This window comes from Trachypithecus francoisi, unplaced genomic scaffold, assembly GCF_009764315.1.
Source record: "Trachypithecus francoisi isolate TF-2019V2 unplaced genomic scaffold, Tfra_2.0 Lachesis_group21, whole genome shotgun sequence".
In the NCBI taxonomy this organism is placed as follows: Eukaryota; Metazoa; Chordata; class Mammalia; order Primates; family Cercopithecidae; genus Trachypithecus; species Trachypithecus francoisi.
The window spans coordinates 33,443,692-33,464,455 of NW_022681467.1; the positions used below are offsets into that span (position 1 = coordinate 33,443,692).

Consider the following 20,764-nt stretch of genomic DNA (forward strand, 5'->3'; position numbering starts at 1 on the left):
GACTAAGATAAACTACTTGTCCTCCAGTAGAATAAATATTTCAAATAAAGTCAACCCAAGAAAGTCAGGCCAAACAGCTATTGATTGCTAAAAGCCTGAACTCAAGCCCAATGAATATTCCAAAGTTCACCTCCATGCTGCTTGCCTAAATGGTGATCAATATGCAATTACTGCCCCCTCTAAACGTGTCTTACACTGCCTACCTGAAGAAGGATTTTACTTTTAAAATCTTTTGTTTGTTGAATTTGCTTAGGCAGGAAAAAAAAAAAAAAAAAAAAGAGAGACTTGGCTGCACCAGAGTCTTTTGAATTGTATTTCAAACAGTTCTGTGTTATTTGTGAAATGGTTTGAGCGTATGCTGAATGGTAACTGAAGGCGCTCTATTTTATGACCGCCATTCATTTCAAGAGGCCTTTTCCTGAGTGACTAAACAATACAGATATTATATCTCAATTTCCTAAATTTTGCTCACATGGTTATCTGCCCTAGTCATGACCTTTATAAATTCAAGTTTGTAAGATGCTAAAATCCAGCTGTAGTGAAAACAAGTTTCTGTTGGAATTTTCATCGTAATACAAAAAATTCCTTCCTACTGAATTTGGAGCCTTGTTTACCTGGCTTCTCATATTGAAGATTTCATGCTTTTCTGAAATAGGCCTTTTTCATACCATTGCCATAGTCAGAACCTTTGGTCATTTCTCATTTTTGTTGTTGCCAGAGTCTCCTAACTGTCCTCCCTTACCCCCAAGTGCTGTCATTCCCATCCCTTCTTCACACTGCTGCCGGATTAAGCCTTCTAAAATGTATCTGTCCAGGGCCCTCCCTTATTTGAAATTCTCACGCCTTCTCAACATCTACAGGATGGAGCCTGGGTTCCCCGACAGCACCTGTGGAGCCTGCCATGACCGTGTTCCTCGCCGTCTCTCCTCAGTTATCTTCCACCACTGGCCATTTGCAACTACCTCTAGTTCCCTGGCTGGCACGCTCCTACAGGCTGCACACACCTTTGCACATGCTGTACACCCGCCACTCCCAACAGTGTCCTCGCTCTTCCTTCTCTGCCTGGCAAATACTCATTCCTTAGACTTGGTGCAGAAGTCACCTGCCATTTGGCACCTTGACTGACTTCTCCCAGATAAGGCAAATTATCTCCTCTTCTCATCATCTTGGACTTAATTTCCATTGCTTCAGACTTTTGAAAGCATTTTTATTTACCTCTTCTTAAATCGCTTAAAGACCTTATAGTTCCTAGCAGCTAGCATTATGCCTGCTGCATAAAGACATACACTCAATAGTATATGCCTTTTTTCTTTGAAACTCAATAGTTGGATTGACGGGCATTTGTGAATCTTTGTATTGTTTTGATTGATCCACAAGGGAAATAAAGATGGGAATAGGTTAGCATGAAGTAGGATGACCAGCTCTCTCTCTTTGCCCAGGATTGAGGAGTCCTGGGATGTGGTACTTTCAGTGGGACAGTCCTGAGTAAACTAGGATGGCCTGTAGCTCCAAGGGGCATTGTCAGCAAGCTTTGTACCTACTCTCCTTTCCTCCACTGTTGGGACCCAGTCCTGGCTGGCTAGTCTGACCCAGGATAGCACTCTTTGTGAGCAGTAGCACTTTAATAGTGCAGTGTTTTAATAGTGTTGTGTCTACAAAAGACTGTCCAAAGGGGATATTATTTATGATTCATTTTCTTTGGCTTTCACACGAGAAATTCGATAAAAGGCTCTGGGTTATTACCCCGTTTTTGATGAGTACTGCCTTCTCTTGCAAGACCAGTCACTTCCTTCCAGCTGTTTATTTCTCCCTTGTTTATCTTTGGTCTCCTCATCACCATTGGCTGTTCTTAAAAATAGTAGTTTAAAAAAATTTCGACCCGGCTTCCCTCTCAAACTGATGGGATTCCTCCTCCAGGCTTTACTAAGGCGTAACCTACACTCACCCCTCTTACTTTCTCACCTCCTTTTACTTTTCGCTCCACTTCTGCCCTACTGCTGCTTTCTGAAAGGTTGCTAGTGGCTTCCTGATGGTGGAATCTGGTGGCCGTTTCTTTTGCTCTTTTGACAGGCTGGAATCTCTTCAGAAACTGTCTCCTTCCTCTGACTAAAGTATTCCTTGCTTGTGTGCCCACTGTACTTAACTTATTATTTTGTTACCTAGTTATTTGTTCATTTATTTTAAATATTTACATATAGATTATCCTTTCCCCACACTCTCCCAAGTACATGTAATTTGTCCCTCTCACTTTAATGTAACACATGACAATCTCAGAACCAACATGTTGAATTGCATTCCAGAAGTGACTCCTGGAATCACTTCTTCACTTGGATGCCTTCTTGTGACAGTCTTTGATCCAGCCCATCTTTCCCTCCCTGAACGAATCTAGGAACACTCTGCTCCTTGGTGTTCCCCAAACACACCAGTTGCCTGTCTACAGCTCATTTCTATTTCAGGACCTCTGTGCTTGCTGTTCCTCCTGTCTTGAATGCTGTTTTGCCCCTAAAATGTACATGACTGATTCGTCTTATCACTCAGTTCTCAACACAATGTGACTCCTTAGGAGGCTTTCCTTAATAACTGAATCTAAGAGATCCACGCCAGTCATTCCTTCACATGGCCTTGTTTTATTTCCTTGACACTAACCATTATCAAGTATCTCAATTTCTCTTTTGTCTCCTGCCGTGAGAATGTAAATTGCTTGAGAACCGGGACGCAGTCTTTCCCAATCATGTGAGAGTTATCCAGTAAATATTTGTAGATTGAATAATACATGGGGAAAAATTATATGCTGATTTATACTTTTCTCTGATCCTTTCATATTACTCTGAGATTACTCTCTCCAGATTTAGCTTCTTTTTTGGAAGCAGGACCCACTTCTTACTGTTTTCTCTTGTGCCTATTACAGTGCTAAGTAAGTGCTCAGTAAATATTGCATATTGGTTTGGTTGGTTTATTTACCAGCTGTAGCAAGATAGGAAATGACTGACTTGCTTCTCTCTGCTTCAGAGTATTTTTTTAAAAAAAATGTAAGATTGTAGAAAAATTATAATCCCTAGGGAAGTATCTGCAAGAATAGCAGCCAGTGGCACTATTGTTCTATGACCTTTTGCTTCAAGAGGAAAACACCTTTTTTTTTTTTTCTTGAAAATAGTTTATCTTTTTTAATTCTACATGTTCATTATGGAAAAATGAGAAACTGAGATACAGGAAAAAGGAAAAATAAGATGCAGAAAAAGCATCTGACACAACCCAACATTCTTTGATACCAACAGTTCAGCTAGGAATAGAAGATAACTTCTTTAACCATTGGTGAAGAGCTTCTGCAAAAAACCCATAGCTAACATCCTACTTCATGGTGAAAGAGTGGATGTTTTCCCCCTAAGACAAGGACAAGGATTTTCACCCTCATCACTGCTACTGGGCATTGTCCTGGAGGTTCTAGCCAGGGCAATTAGGCAATAAAATGGAATAAGAGGCATCTTTATTAAAAAGGAAGAAGTAAAACTGTTTGCAGTTAACATAATATATATAGAAAATCCTAAGGAATCTACTATAAGATTATTAGAACTAACAAAGAAGTTTAGCAAGTTTGCAGGAAATAAAACAATTTTATTTCTATTCACTTGCAATGAGCAATCCAAAAATGAAACTAAGGAAACAATGTTGATAGCAGCATTATTTGTAATAGCCAAAAGGTGGAAACAAACCAAATGTCCCTCAACTGATAAATGGACCAATTGTGGCATGTGTTATTTGGCAATAAAAAGGGATGAAGTACTGATACATGCTACAATGTGGATGAACCTTGAAAACATTGCCAAGTGAAAGAAGCCAGTCATAAGAGAACACGTAATATATGGTATCTACTTACATGAAATGTCTAGAATAGGCAAATCTGTAAGACAGAATGTACATCAGTGGTTGCTTAGGGCCGGGATGGGAAGAAGAGGGTAGGGGGTGATAAGAGTAGGTGGTTTCTTCTCAGGGTAATGAAAATGTTTTATAATTGTGGTGGTAGCTGACATATCTGTGAATATACTAAAATCCATTGAGTTGTACATTTCAAATGGTAGAAATTGTATAGTATGTGAATTGTCTCAATAAAGCTGTTAAAGAAAAAAGAATAATGAAATGTCTGCAATCTCAACACCATGAAATAATCTCTTATAATTTTAATCTCTTTCTTTCCAGTCATTTTTAATGTACATTTTTCATGTGTAATTGTGGTAATGCTTCATAAAGAATTTTGAGTATTGCCTTTTATGTTTATCATTCTGACCGTAAGAATTTGTCCACCCTATTGTAGATGTCTTCTCCTAATTGTTAACAAGTATGTAATATTTCCATTTAGATAGACAATGTGTACGGCGGCAAATACCTTTTTTTTTTCCTAAGCACTATAATTTCCCCATGAAATACCTCATCTGAAACCTCTTTTGTTCACAGGGAAAAGAAGATCTCCAGGAGCAGTGCCCTGAAAGTGCTGGACCATGCCATGATTGGCCCCGAAGGCACAGACAACTGCCATAAGTTTGTTGACATTCTTGGCTTACGAACCATCTTTCCCCTCTTTATGAAATCTCCCAGGAAGATCAAGAAAGTGGGAACCACTGAGAAGGAACACGAAGGTAGGGTTCACTGGACAAGTCAGCCTAATGTAGGTGCGTTAGGAGAAATAGGGAAATGTGAACTACTTTGAAAAATTCTGATGTGTTTGGGGGGTAGAGAGGAAGAGTGCTACCTTCTTCTTACTATTTTCTTATTTTTCATGAATGAAAACGAGACCCCAGGTGACTGATAGCCTTTGTTACACCAGTTCTCTGCTTGTTTGAATCCTGGTGGTTCCATTTCCTTCTGGACTGTTAATAAGTCTGTGTGTGAGGGTTTTGTTTTCTTCACTATCATTTGTAGCGAGGTGTCTCTCTGATGGAAGACCCTTTTGAAAAGAGTAATGAGGTGGCAACACATGTCACCTCCAGAGTGGTGCTTTCATGTATTTCTGTACTGAAGTGTGATTCAGCCAACATCAGGAATTGCTGAAATAAACTATTTATAGGCCAGATTCCCCTTTTTATGTTTCTCCTCCCTGATGGTGCACACTCCCAGCAAAATGCTGCCATGAATCGCGACGCTGTAACCGGAGTAGTTACTGCTAGGCCAGTCTCTTCCTGCTGTTGTCTAGTGGCCTGCTGCAGCCCTCTCCCCAATAAATAGCCACAGTGCAATCTGGAAGGCCAGGGATTTATGAGCATTGACAGTTCTGCTGGAGCCTGGCAGACACTTGCACCAGGGAATTTACATGGTTGGATGGTTATTTTAAAGTGTGGGGAGCGGGTGGAGAGGAGTGGGGAGGTAGTGTATTGAGAGAGAAGGAGAAGCTGAGCTGACTGGCTCATTCGGTTGTCTTCTCAGAAGCAATGTTCGTCCCATGGTTTAGGAGGCTTTTTTTTTTTTTTGTCAGTGCTTGGTGGAATTGGCATGGGTATCTGCAGGATCTTTTGTATTCCTCACCCTCGTAGACAAAGTTTGAGAACTCCCACCTCTCTCTTTTCTTTTCCAATTGACTTGGCTTAGTCTCTCCCAACTAGAGTGGCTAAAGGGAAGGTAGTGTGACCTACCTTCAGTGGTTACCTTCAGTGATACCTTCTCTATCAAATCAACTCTCCAGAGACAACAGGAAATCTGGCTGGAGCAAAGGAGGAACTGGCCTTGCAAATACTGTGGCCTAGAGACCTGAGAACAAGTAGAGACTTCAGTTTAACTCGTTTTGACCAAACACTAGCTATAAATATGTTAACCCCTTGCTAGATTTTCCCCGCTGAAAATTCAGCAAAATGAGTCCCTGGGAGAGGGAATGGAGGGGGTCTTGGAGATCTAGAAGATAAACTTTTCAGACAGTCACCATTCTTTGAAAGCCTGCCAGTTTCCTGGCCCGGCTGCACTATTGGCTATCATATTTAAAACTCACAACCTATGAAGTATTGGTGGCATCCTTATCTTTTTTTTTTTTTTTTTTTTGAGACAGAGTCTCGCTCTGTGGCCCAGGCTGGAGTGCAGTGGCCGGATCTCAGCTCACTGCAAGCTCTGCCTCCCGGGTTCACGCCATTCTCCTGCCTGAGCCTCCCGAGTAGCTGGGACTACAGGCGCCCGCCACGTCGCCCGGCTAGTTTTTTGTATTTTTTAGTAGAGGTGGGGTTTCACCATGTTAGCCAGGATGGTCTCGATCTCCTGACCTCGTGATCCGCCCGCCTCGGCTGGGATTACAGGCTTGAGCCACCGCGCCCGGCCATCTTTTTTTTTTTTAGAGGAGATGAACTGAGAAAGCAACCGAGCTGTGGGTTCTGCAGCTAACTAGCTGTGTGACTTTGGAACCTTGGCTTAACTTCCCTGCACTACATTTTCCTTTCTGATCTATAAGATGAGGGAAGTGGACTAGTGAACTAGAAGCTCTGATAGCCGCACCTTCAGATTCTCAGGAACAAGCCCTGGTTGTCAGGGTTGCCTGTGAGCCAGGACACTCCTCAGGGTCAATGCTGTGGCTGACCTGCGGGGTTCCACTGAGAGACCTGAGGCTGCATCTTGAGTGTGCTGGAAGAGAGTGTGAAGGAAAACAGACCTTAGCAGGTTCCTGCTCTGTTGGCATGGCACTGAGAAGAGGAGGAAGTGACAGATTCAGTGAGCAGCTACTTTTTTTTTTTTTTTTTTTTTGAGACGGAGTCTCGCTCTGCCGCCCAGGCTGGAGTGCTGTGGCCGGATCTCAGCTCACTGCAAGCTCCGCCTCCCGGGTTCATGCCATTCTCCTGCCTCAGCCTCCCGAGTAGCTGGGACTACAGGCGCCCACCACCTCGCCCGGCTAATTTTTTTGTATTTTTTAGTAGAGACGGGGTTTCGCCGTGTTAGCCAGGATGGTCTCGATCTCCTGACCTCGTGATCCGCCCGTCTCGGCCTCCCAAAGTGCTGGGATTACAGGCTTGAGCCACCGCGCCTGGCCGAGCAGCTACTTTTCTTCTGAAAAAATGTGCCCGGTGGCCTGCTGGTAACAGTACATTTGCTTTAGAGTACCTGCATTAGGAATGTGATAGCATTATGTTAGTGAGGGCAATGACTTGGTAAGACATCTCCTAGATGGCATGTTTGGGCTGTAATGGCTGGGGAGGATGTGCTCTGCATCCTGAGTGGACCAGCACCCAGACAGCAGAAGTGAACCCCAAGAAGAAAGCATGGCCCTCCACTCCTGCCACCCCTGCCAGCTGCTGCCACTCCTGCAAACCGACCTTCGGCCATGAATGGCCAAGTGAGAATGGAGGCGGAGCAGAGCAGTGCATACTGTGCATGGTTTTTTTTGTCCTATCCTCTGGGTAAGACTGTGCTCTTCGTTGGCCTCTGTGTGCCAGCCCTTCTCACGTAAGTGGGCCAGATTTGTGTGCTAAGCTAGAGCACAGTGGTCCCAGAGCATCAGGAACACTGGTGGGTGTGCCCAGCTCATTCCTGCCCCCGGGCTTCCACCATGCTCTTCCCTCCATGTGCAGTGATTTTCTCTGACCTGTCTGCCTGGCTATCTTTTGGTTATCCTTGATCCTTAGTTTTTCTTTTTTTCTTTTTTATTTTTGAGACAGAGTCTCACTCTGGTGCCCAGGCTGGAGTGCAATGATATGATCTCGGCTCACTGCAGCCTCCACCTCCCAGGTTCAACTGATTCTCCTGCCTCAACCTCCTGAGTAGCTGGGACTACAGGCACCTGCCACCGTGCCCAGCTACTTTTTGTGTTTTTATTAGAGATGGGATTTCACCCTGTTGGCCGGGCTGGTCTTGAACTCCTGACCTCAAGTGATCCACCTGCCTTGGCCTCCCAAAGTGCTGGGATTAGATTATAGACATGAACCACTGGGCCTAGCTTGGTCCTTAGTTTTGATGTCACTTTCTCTGGGAAGCATGTCATGAACCCCTAGACTAGGATAGAATCTTCTGTTCAGTGGACTCTTGGTCTCAGGACTCTGCCTTCATAGCCCCTGAAATTATGGAACCAATGGCCTTGTCACCTCTAGATCCCATTGCCTGGTCCCATGGTGCTTGGCATGTGGTAGATGCACAGTAAATGTTTCTTGACTGTGTAATGAACAGCCATTTCCCTGAAAGGCTCATTGAGGACAAACATGGGTTTGGGGCTTTCCTCAGAAACTGACAAGGTTGAAGTCAATACAGTTGATTTCAGTTCAGATTGATGGTTGTCAGTCAGTCATACACATAGAGTGAATGGTGTTTCCCCAGCTTGTTTGGAAGCTGAAATGAGTGGGTTGTTAACCCTAAGTTTTACTCTGTCACATTGACTTGGAGATTATGGCAGAACCCCCACTTTAGAGCCACACGCTTAAGAGCTTTGCTATACACAGACTTTCCCTACAGGCAAGGCCACCCTGTGACAGGCACCTCGGGGTAGCCCCGCTCCTAGGTGGTGGAGCACTGAGGCCTGGGAATCAGCTCGCCAGTCCAGAAGCTCTAGAGAGCTACCCCACACTCTTCCCTTTCTTTCTTGTGAAGCTTCAGGGGCTTGTCGCTGTTGTCCACGGGAGCACCAGGATGGCTAACTAGCAGAAAGGAGAGGTTTATTGATGATAGGAGTTTGTAAACTAGGAAGAGACAGTCTGTGGCATGTACCAGCAGTGCTCTGTCTTCAAAAAGCGAAAGGGCAGGTTGGGTTTTAGACCTCACAAGGTCTGTATTAGACAATAGTCATACACATTCAGCAGTTTTGGGGGGAAAATTACACATATTATGAGAGGATTCAAGTGCATGCGCAATGGGTAAACATGTAACACATCCCGCGTTCACTCTGGGGCGGGGTTTTAGCATTAAAATGAGGTAGCATTTGGCTCTTTATGTCAAAAGGCGAACTGTAAGACACAAAGTTGGTGTACAGTCTCCCTGAGCTTGTTGAAGTCTGCAGTTGCTTATCAGAAAAGAATGCAGAGCCAATCCTCTGTCCAGTCAGAGTTAGGAGAGGTCTGATAATTTGCCTGGTATTGTTAGGGAGTTTCACAAGAGGGTGTTTTTTTCTTGTAGCCATGGCAATGCAGGGAGTTACTCTGCCAGCTGAGCCCCGAACCCTCCACCTGTAGGTAACATTTATTTCCTTAACCTTAGAGTCCATCTTAGTTGAAAAAGGGGCATCTGTTTGGTCCCTCCAAAATATCACACATCCTGGTTTGCCTCTTGAAGTCCATCCTGGTCCAGTCATAGCCCCTGTCACCTCCTAGGGCCTTCCCCTGACTCCCAAAGTCACAGTGCAGCCTGAGGTGGTACAGATGGATCTGCTGCTTATCAGTTGTGCCATCTTGGGCAAGTTCCTAAGCTCCCTGGGCTGCACTTGTCCTATCTGTAAAATAATGAGGCTAGAATCTACCATGAAGGGTGTTTGCAAGAGTCAGATGAGATGACATGTAGATGCTTAGCATAGGCCCCAGAATAAAGCAGGCACCGTAAGAGACCTTAAACTGTCTCCACCTCTGCCCACCCTGGCTTTAGTCACACATACCCGTGGGGATGGCCAGGCAGAGAAAATGCCCACACCTCTACTGTGGGAGGACTAGGAGAGGGTAGGTCGGTTTTACTGGCCTGTGGTCTAATTGCTCCATGATAACTGTGGGCAAATGGGCAAATCCATTATTGATGGGAATGTGAGGAGTCAAGCTATGCTAGGTAGTGAGTGACATACAAACAGCTATGTTCCCGAACCAACGGAAGGGTTTGAGAGATGCGAGTTTCTAGATTAGGGCGACTCTAAAGAGGGAAGTAAAAGCAAAACTGCCCTTACAACCTAGAATGCCAGTAATGTAGTTCCTCTTTTGTGATTTGGGATGGGGAAGGAAAAGAATTATTATAATTGAAATCCATTCAGGTTTGCATAATAAAACCTTCAGAAATAGATCAGGGCAGGCACTAAGCTTGGGGGATGGGTTGGAAAGAAATGATTTGCCCTTGGGTGCACGAGCATGATTGGCTGCCTCCTTGGTTTTAAAAGAATAGCACAGTATATATTGTCTCCTTGGTATTAACTGCTTCAGAATAGGAGGGAAAAAGAGAAGAGGTGGAAGAAGAAAAGAGGTGGGATCCAGAAATGGCATCTGACCTTTACTTCTTGTCTCTTTTTAAAATTCTTATTAAAATAAGTCCAGTTTTCCTCGTATTGCTTCATTAGGTATGTGAGTTATTGAGTTTGTAGCAGTTCTAGTTAATTGCACTGTTTTAACATAGTTCCCCTGGAGGCTGTTAAGAGCTTTATGGGGGTGAGCCAGTGAGCAGCGTGTAGGTGTGTGGTGTGCATGCTAGGTATATACATGCATTTTTACCTTTTCAGCAGTGACAGCAGTTGATAATAGGTCAGTGCTTTAAAGAATACTTTTCTGTCATCAGCAAAGAATTATAAGTGATTCCGGTGGACTCCACATGTCAGGTAGCATACAGCTAGCATACAGCTGCCTTGTGTATCTTCCTAATAGAGAGGAAGTTGGGTCAGAGCGCCCACTCCGCCTCCTAGGATTAGAAGAAGGAAATGGCAAAACTTTTCCTGCAGTCAGAAAAGACGGGAGTTTAGCCAACATAGACAAAATGAAACATTTTTAAAAGTCTTCGTGCTGGGCTGTAATGACATGGCGTTGTTTGAGGCCAGCTTTTACTGGGGCTCCTGCTATGTTCAAAATATAACAGAGACCTAGTATGTGACAGGTCCAGTGGAGACAAGGAACAGAATACAGTGCTTGCCCTGGGGGAGACTGCTCTTCCTAGTATTCCATCTCCAGATCCTTTTCCTCTGCCTGGCCCTCAGGCATTTGTTTTTGAATAGATTGGCAGTGTCTTCCCCTAGTTCCCTTTTTTTCCTTCCATGCATTCTCCTTGGGTGATCTCATCTACTCCTGCAGCTTTAACCTTCATCTATCTGCCATTGACTCCCAGATCTTCAATCTAGTTCTCACTCCCAAACTCTGGTTGACACAGCTAATAATCAGCAGACAGCACCAGATATTCAAACTCAGCTTGTTTAAAACCATTCCTTCACTGCCATCATCTTTTCTGCTTGGTAAATGGCACCAGCCTCCTTCCCACCACTCTCTGTGGAAATCAACATGCCATGCTTAACTCTAATATTCCCCATGTGTCATTGATCATCAGCCCTATGAATTCACCTTAGAAAATCTCTTAACCAGTCCTTTTCGTTGCCACTGTCTCTGCCCTCATCATCTCTCCTGAACTTCACTGCAATCTTAAGTCTGTCTGCTTTAGTCTCCCAATTCTCATGTCCTCTCAAAGTTACCACCCAGGTAGGAGAGACTCCCAACCCTCAGCAAAGTTACAGTTTGAAGAAGGAGGAAAACAGACATGGGGAAAAAGCAATTTTATAGATATTTACCACAAAACTATATTACAATTACAAAGACATACTCAGCAAGAATATTTCATTGTTAGAGGGAACACAAGAACAGAAATGCTTACAGATGAAGACACTTCTGATAGGGATATTATGGTACAGACTGAAACAAAAAGGCATTAGAATTTCAGCCAATATGTTCATGTGTTATTCCCTATATTCAGCACCTGTAGGAGTGTCTTTACACATCTGATCATGTTTGAGCCTTACAATGGCCCCTCAAGCTTGGTGTTATTTCTCATTCTGAAGATGGGGTCATTGTGAGACTCACTGAAATCATGGCTTTAGGTCATACAGTGGGTAAGTGGCTAAATTGGGAGTCAGGTCCTTCCTCAGCTCCTGATCACAAATGTCACACTCATTTCACAAAGTCATTGCCTTTGTTATTTGTTGTCATGGGTCCAGACTAGCCTGCTCTTCTCTGAATTGCTGATAGTCAGGAGTTCTTGATCAGAAGACCTTGGTGCTTTGACAAGTCATCGTAGTGGTAAGGACTCATACCGTTTCAAATTATAGAAGTTATCAGGAGCAGATGGCAAAATAACTTGATGAAATTGTTGTGTGGCATTTCTACCGCCTATCATAGTGCTTGGTGCATGGTAGGTGCTCAGTAAATATTGAGTGAATGAATAAATGAATTTACTTAACACCTTTGTATCATGTACTGGTTATAATCAACATGAGACACATGCTAGTCATTAAGAGCATTATGAAAGTCAGAGTGTTGTTAATGAGTTAACCAATTTATGGTTCTACCATAAGGCTGCTCAGCATCTGACCTGTGGTAGTTTTCAATATATGTTTGTTTATTTGTTTATCTTTAAGATCAAAATTAATACCTACCTTCTTGGGTAAGAATTATTTGAAGTAACTGATGCAAATCTAACACAATGTCGGGGGTATCTTAGTCCATTTTGTGTTGCTATAACAGAATACCTGAGACTGCATAATGTATAAAAAAAAGTAGTTCATTTGGCTCACAATTCTGGAAGCCGGGAAGTCCAAGATCAGGCAGCCCATCTGGGAAGGGCCTCGTGCTGCGTCAACTCATGGTGGAAGGCAAAAAGGGAAATGATTGTGTGCAGACAGCAAGCACAAGAGACAGACTTGCTTTATGACAACCTTCTCGCGGTAAGTAATCTAGTCCAGCAAGAGCAAGACTTGCTTCATTCCCACCAGACTACGTTAATCCCTTTGTGAGGGTGGATCTCGCATAGCCAGATGCCTTGTAAAGGTCTCACCACCTCTCAACACCATTACATTGACAGTGAAATTTCAACATGGGTTTTGGTGGGGATAAACCACATCTAGACCATAACAGCTGGGTTGATAAATGTTGGTTTAGATTGTTTTAATACCAACTCTAGACACCACACTATAATAAATGTCCCACTAGTGGTTGAAGAAGCCCAGAGAAAGGAGTATCCTTAGGGATTCTGGGAAGGCTTAAGAGATGAGATAACATTTGAGTACTCTTCAAAGGATAAATAGTATTTCATTATTATGCCAGGGAAGGAATGGCAGAGGCAACAGTGGGCACTCGGCATGTATAGCTAGTTATTGTGATATGGATGATGAAGAACATGGGTTTTGGATTAAGACAGGACTTAGGTTGGTGTCCTGGTTCTGTCATTTACCAGCTGTGTGACTTTGGAAAAGTTGCTTAACCTCTCTGAGCCTGTAATTTTTTCTGTTGTAAAATTGAGTTATTCTTAGGATCTATCTCATAAGGGTGACAAGTGAAGATTAAATAAATAATACAGATCAAGTGCTTAGCATAGACCCTGTTTCATTAGTATTAGTGGCTGGAATGAGGATGAGTTTCCAATTTGTATTCCTCCTCCTTCTATGTTGGTAATTTTAGAAGTACTTGCCAGAAGAAATTCTTTTCCTTCCTGAATCTACCAGTCCTAGAGGCCGGCTGTAAACTTGCCAGTTCTATGTAGAATACAAGATAAAAACCTTCCCTGAGAGGATATACCAAGGAATCTCAGGTCCCTATTTCTCCTCTGTCTAACCTATAAACAGAGGATTCAGAGGCTGCCCCCACCACCCGTGTGCCCATATTTGTATTCTCTAAGCTTGATAATCACAGAGTTGGTTATAGTGGTCAGAACAATAAGCCAGTGAAGAGTGAACAGTATTTAAGGATGGCATTAAACCATGTACTAGCAGCAATTTATGTTAAATAAGGATGAAAATGTCTTGCTGTTGTTTTTTGTTGCTATTTGAAAATCTTATAATTGAATAGTTTCTGGATCAATTCCTTTTCTTTCCCTCCAGCTGCTTGTCTTATTCCTGACCTCAGATGACAAAATGTAGGGATGCTGAAATAAACAATGTGTTTGGATCTGGGGTTCCTTTCATCAGGCTTGAGGGGATGATTTTGAGTGGTGCACATCTGGTTTGTTAACTGGTTCAAGTCATATTAAGGATTTACCCACAGGTCTTTCCCAAGTAGAGCACAGCATAGCTGTTTGCCATTGAAGAAGACAGTGAGACAGGATGAATTTGCCATTCTGGAAGCAACTGTTCTCTTTCGAGGGAGTGGGGAAAACTGATGAATGGTTGCTTCACATTTATTGGGCATCTGTCTACTAAGCCTCAGGGCTTTACAGGTGCACATAAGTACCTTTATGAATTAGGCATTTTTGTCTTCTTTTCACAGGTGAGTTTCAGAGAGTTTGTCAGTTACCAAAATACCATTTAGCACATTAGTGACAGAGCAAAATTTGAGCCTAGGTCTACTTCTAAAGCTTCTTCCAACACCAGGGTGGCTCCAGTGGTTTTCTGGTTGGTATTCCAGAGGCAGCACAGAGTCACAGAAGGCAGATTGCTTTTGTAGGCAGATAGGCCTGATTTCATACCCAGCTCTATCCACAAGCTAGCTAGTGGCCTTGAGCAAGTTATTTCTTCTCTCTGGACCTTGAATTCCTCCTCAGTCAAATAAGCCTGGTAAAACCTTTCTTAGAATGTTTTGTGACAAATAATGATCATAAGTGTCTGATGTAGTGTCTAGCAGGTCAGCATTCAATATGGTAATATAGTTATTGCACATTTGCCTTCTTTCAAAAATAGAATGGGTCCCTACCTCTTCCAGTTTTCATGTTTACATGCAGGATATAAACCTCTTGCCTTTTGTGGGTATGAAGCCCAGCTGTAACCCAGGACTTTATGTGTGGATAGACTGGGTTGTAACAGGGGCTTCTTGGGAAACGGGACAGCCACTGTTTTGCATGATGGCATATTACCCTGGACCCTCAGTTACCATTCTGGTTATGCTAGCCCTTTTCAAATTCATTATGTCTCCAAATAGGTACCAGACTCTTCTGTTTCAGTTTGAAGCTCCCATTTTAGACTGCCCTTGCAGAGGGTCTATTTCTATGGATAGATGCCCCAAAGGTAGGTCAGTGAGCCTTCATTCATTCTTATATTAAACAAACCACTAGTCCCTGCTTTGTGTCAGGCTTGGTGCTGTAGTTAGAAGGTAAACAGGCTCACACAGCCTCGCTAGGGAGACATAGAAGCCTGCATTTCTGTTACGAGGTAAAAATGTAAGGTGAATGAGCTGACAGCTCAGCTGGGAAGACAGACACAGAAACCTGCATTTATGTTACAAGATCAAGATGTAGAAGGAAGTATGAGGCACTGTGGGAGCACAGGAGGGGCTCCCCGTCCGACCTGGGTAGTGAGAGTGGGTGATTAGAAACAGCCCCACCCTAGGAATGTGGCCCCCTGAGCCAAACCTTTGGTAAAAGTTAGCCAGGTAAAGGAAAGTCAATGGAAAAAGCAGCATGTATTTAAAAAAAAAAAAAAAGTTGGGAGGGACAAACTGCAGTGAGCCTTAAACCTAGCTGACCATCAGAATCATTAGGAATCTCATGGAAATGTTGAGGATGTCTTCTCAGAGTTTCTGATTCCAGCAGTCTGCATAAAGTCAATGAATCTGTATTTTTACCAAGTTCCACAGGAGCATCCTCTGAGACCAGTCTGGTACCAGTCCTTGCTGAAGAGAGTATGGAGATTAGATAGTCGTAAGCAGAAGCCAGACCTGGAAGGACCTGTAGAGCTATTGCAAAGATTGACTTAGTTAATCTCTGGACAGTGTTGAGGACAGTACTGGTGCCCTAGTACCTAGTAAGTGTTCATTAGGTGTTAGTAGTCATTGGTGTTGGGCTAGTTATTTTAACTATGCTGTGCTGACAGAGGACTCTCCCAGAGTTTTACAGGTCATAGGTATAGTACTAATTTCAGTTATTTTGATAGTTTCAGCTAATTAGCCCAAATTCAGTTTTGATATTGAGGGCTCGGTTGGGGAGGATGAAGGAGAAACACTTACCACTCCTGTTTTTCTTTTGTGTTTTTCATTTTGCCTGGTAGAAACTTGGCTTTTTAGGGGCAGCGTTACCAGAATTCTTATTTTAGAAGTAGAATTTTCCATTGATGCTCTGTTATTGTGTCAGTATGACTCTGTTAGTTTTCATTTATAATCTTGACTAAGTTTTATAGAAATAGTTTAGGGTATAGTATATCTCTTTTATAGATAAAACAAATGCCAGCAATGTAGAAACAAAAGTAGAGAAATAGCCAGACTCCTTTAGTTATTTCTCCAGCATTTGTAAGTGGTGCCAAAATGGGGAAATAACTTAGAAACTAGGAAGTAATTAACTGTGGGATCTGGTTTATTAAAAGTAAACACTTAATCTTTACTGGGATATGCTTCCTAATGTTGCCATTTGGGGGCTTTTTTTGTTCTTTGTCCGCTAATAGGCTTTTAAATATATTAGCTCATTTCACCTAATCCTCACAATAACCCTATAAGCTGTGTATTATTACCCATACTTTATAGATGAGAACACTGAGGCCCAGATAACTTGTCATTTTCTGAAGGTCACACAGCTAGTACCTGGCCTTCCTAGGAACTGAACCTGGGATTTTCCTGCAGCTTCCAAAAACTGAATCATGGCCGGGCGCGGTGGCTCAAGCCTGTAATCCCAGCACTTTGGGAGGCCGAGACGGGCGGATCACGAGGTCAGGAGATCGAGACCATCCTGGCTAACACGGTGAAACCCCCATCTCTACTAAAAATACAAAAAACTAGCCGGGCGAGGTGGCGGGCGCCTGTAGTCCCAGCTACTCGGGAGGCTGAGGCAGGAGAATGGCGTGAACCCCGGAGGCGGAACTTGCAGTGAGCTGAGATCCGGCACCTGCACTCCAGCCTGGGCGACAGAGCGAGACTCCGTCTCAAAAAAAAAAAAAAAAAAACGGAATCACAAGCAGTGCTCTTCTGTTTTTGGTTTGTTTTGGTTTTTTAAATCATAAATTAAAGTTGCTAACCTGTAGTGGGACTAATTTAAACTGTTTGGTGTCTTTTCTCTTCAGTGTCTTAAGCTGTCAGTAGTCTTGGCCCCAGTACTGCATAAATAACCTTCATCTCTCAATCCCAAACATTTTGCCCTGCCTCACTTTGTGTGCCTCTTCTTGGCCTTCAGACCTTAAGATGTGTCTGTGTACCCACTGTATCCACTCTACTCATGGTCTTCCATACCTGATGCCCAGCACTGCTCAGCCTTCAGTTTCTGCTCCTAACCATTCCCTGCTTGGTTACCTTGCAAAGTTACGTGCCTTTAGGTAAACACTTCGCTTAGCATTCTGGCCTTTCTCCCTGTCGTCCCCCTCCTGAGAATGAGACATAAATGTGTAGTTTCTACCCTGACTGATCAGTTATCACCTAAAGAACTTTGACAAAATACATGTCCCTCCTCCAACAATTCTGAGGACTGAGGCTCCAAGCATCTATATTTTTAAAAAGCTCCAGATCCTTCTCTAAAAAGAGAATAATGAAAGAAAAAAAGGAGGTAGGGGCTCTGGGTTCTGTTGCCCAGCTAGTGTTGAGAGCTACTGGCCAGAATTCTTACAGCACAAGCCTTAGTAAGCACCCTTTTTACTTTCTCTCTGTGCCACTGGAAGATTTTTGAATGGTGGGTCTTTGGGGAAGGCTTGTTCAACACAGCTTTATTGCTTTATCTGAGTATGAATAAAATAAACTCATGTAGAAAATTTTTAAATTGTGAAAAAAGATGAAGGGAAAGTAAAAATCACCCCCAATCCTACCAGCCAGAGTTAATTACTGAAAACATGATGGACGCCATCCATTCAAACACCATGTTAGAGACTGTGTGTGTGTGTGGTGTGTGTGTGTGTGTGTGTGTATAATTTTGTATAAAGGGAATCATGATGGATATACTGTTTTTACTCACTGCATCTTGGGCATTTTCTAGCCAGGGGTAGGCCTTTTAATACAGTTAGGAACTAGACTGTATTTTTAGAAGGCAGGATAAATTTCAGGTTAAATGATTAGGTTGTGGAGGTAATAGCAGTTTGGAAAGGTGAGCTGGGCTTGGATGGTGACATTGGCTCCTCTTTTTTTTTTTTCTGAGATGGAGTTTTGCTGTCGTTGTCCAGGCTGGAGTACAATGGCACCGTTTCAGCTCACTGCAACCTCCGCCTCCTCAGTTCAAGTGATTCTCCTGCCTCAGCCTCCCAAGTACCTGGGATTACAGGCATGCGCCACCATGGCCCTGCTAATTTTTGTATTTTTAGTAGAGACGGGGTTTCACCATGTTGGTCAGGCTGGTCTCAAACTCCTGACCTCAGGTGATCTGCCCCCCTTGGCCTCCCAAAGTGCTGGGATTACAGGCATGAGCCACCGTGCCTGGCCGACATTGGCTCTTCTAAGTGTTGTGAATGTGTTGGGACTTCAGGGTAGTAAGACAGTGAGCTGTAGACTGAAGGCTAATGCATCCAGGTTCATTTGGTTATAGCATAAGAAGGGGAAGTGAAGATGCCTTTCAAATGGAATTTTTTTTTAATGTGTGAATACTTGAATGTGTTAGACATGTTGGCATCTAACAGAAGATATAATGTGGAAGGGAGTAAACTGAAAATAAACTTGTATACATTTCACTGCTCATAAAGAATACAATTACGTGTGTGAGATGTTTGTTAGTGTCTACCTTCCTGGACTCTTGTAATATTGGATGTGATTGTTATATGCAGCACCCTGCAGGTTGCTGGGGAAATGTTCTGTGTATTTAATCATCTTTCAGTCTTACTTGTTTTTTTTTTTATGGTAAGAAAATGTTGTTGGCTTGCTTTTGTAGCCAGATTGATTTTGCTTGTGGGTGTCCAGATGCTGATGAGCTGTAATTAGCATAAGAAGGAGGTTGAAAAGATGTTGAACATTGTTTCCAGGTAGCCAAACAAAGGATCCTCAAACAGAAATTATTCTCAAGTATCAGGTTCAAGAGAAGCAGCCCCTTTGTCTTTTAGGAACAGTCCATGAAAGGGTGTGTATGTTAGGCTGGGTAGGTCACCTCTGCGGATGGGGCTGCAGAAACTTGCTGGGAACTGGTCCTGGGGGTGATTTTCTGACGCTGAACATCTCTCTTTGTGAGAGTAGTAAATTTAAATCACTTGGGTAGTCTAGTAGAAAGTAGCCCAGGGCTGCGTTCAGAAGATTTGGGTTTGTGTTTCTGCCATGACTGTTGTGCTTAGGTTCTGTGACTTGAGTGTCGTTTGCTCTCTTAACCTCAGTTTCCTCACCTTTAAGATGGAGACAGTGTTTCACAGTATGTGAGAATTGGATAAGATAATACACGAGAAAGTGCTTTATATACTATAAAATTATGCACATGTATGACATGATAGTGTTGTGGTGTGTATTACGTTCATTGTTTTTCCCCTCTCTCTTCTACATTCCTTAAACTTTTTCTGAATAACACTTTTCTTCCTTGTCCCTGGCTCCAAAGTAGAAAGAAAAGTATGGTTAATTTGGTCCCTGTTAGCTGCAGGGTTATTATAAAATAAATTAAGCATGTCATTTTGATAATCACTAAAAAAAAAAAAAAAAAAAGCCTACAACTTTCTTAAATGTATTGATTACTAATAAATCATATCTATGTTAAGTACGCCTGCTGGCTGGCAAACTTCTGGAATAACAATGTTTGCTAGCCTAGTTAACTGGGTGGTTTTCCCGATGATGTGTCATCTGGTCTGAGGCTGCGGTAGATATTGATGATGGCAATAGTGTGATAGTGTCTTACATTACCGAGTATTTGCTGTGTTCCAGTGTATACGTGATGTCATTATCCCTAACATCAACTCCATGTGGGTTATCATTAGCCTGCTTTATTACTGAGAAAACAGCCCCAAAGAAGTTAAGTACTTTTTCAAATTGTGCAGACAGTTTAATGTCTGCTAGGACCCCCCAAAGCCTGTGTTCTTGATCCCGGGCTTCAGTCTCTCGAGACATCGGAGAACTAAGAAGTTACATGAATTTTAATCACCAAGGTAACAATCCAGTACCTTTAGCTGTTTTAGAAATAAACTAGAAAGATTTTTAATTCTGGCATGCCAAGGCAGGAAACCTCTATGACCAGGATTTTTGTATTTGGTAATGTGGGATGTGAACTTTTTAAAATAACTTTATTCTTCAATTTTGAAATAATGAACCATGCTGTAATAAAGTTTTTAAAATAGGTTTCATACAACGTTAGATGTGTTTTTCTAAGCTACAAGCTTGGCATGAGTTTCAGTAGCAGTGTGGTGGGAAATACACAGCCTTTTAGAAAATGCAGACATGAGTTCAAATCCCAGCTCACACCAGCTGTGTAACCTTTGGCATGTTAATGACCTTCATTGAGCCCAGATTCCTCATCTGTAACAGTGCTTCTTAAAGTTTGTACCACAGACGAATCACCTGGAGATCTTGTTAAGATGCAGATTGTGCTTCAGTAGATCTGGGGTGAGGCCTAAGGTGTATTTCCAACCAGCCCCCAGGTAACGCCAAGGCTGCTGCTCCTCTGACCACACTTTAAGTAGCAAGAATCTATAAAATGGGATATTAATAGCTGCCTCATAAGTTTATTGTGGCATGTAGTAGATGCTTAACAAATGTAAGTCCTCTTCCCTTCTCCTCACGTACCTGGGAGTCTCTTGGGGATGGCCTTTAAGAAGTGGATCTGGAAATATTTATTCCTAGCATGTCTTATCTTTGTCAAAAGTCCCAGAAGACAGAAAGCATTTGGCAAGTAATGAGCTCAGGATTAAGCTTTAGGATGAAAGAAGCCCACATCTGATTCAGAGGCTCATCTTAAGGAGTTAGCCCAGAACTGGAGTCATTTAGGAAGTGCAAACCTTTATAAGGTGGCTCAAAGGAAACCTCAACTGACTTCTTCCATGAGTTCATCATTCTTCAGTTCTTCAGATAATACCTGTTGAACACTTAATGATTCCAGGCAAGGTTTAGATCCTGGGAGACACAGTGATCCACCTCAG

The 20,764-nt window shown here is 42.8% G+C and overlaps 1 protein-coding gene across 1 annotated transcript in view; it reads left to right on the forward strand.

Annotated features, from left to right (window-relative positions):
- CTNNBL1 (catenin beta like 1) overlaps positions 1-20,764 on the forward strand; it is a 179,918-nt gene that overhangs the window by 104,532 nt on the left and 54,622 nt on the right. The window contains exon 11 of the mRNA XM_033186386.1: positions 4,450-4,631. Within this exon, the coding sequence (XP_033042277.1) occupies positions 4,450-4,631 (182 nt within the window). The remainder of the gene's footprint in view (positions 1-4,449; positions 4,632-20,764) is intronic.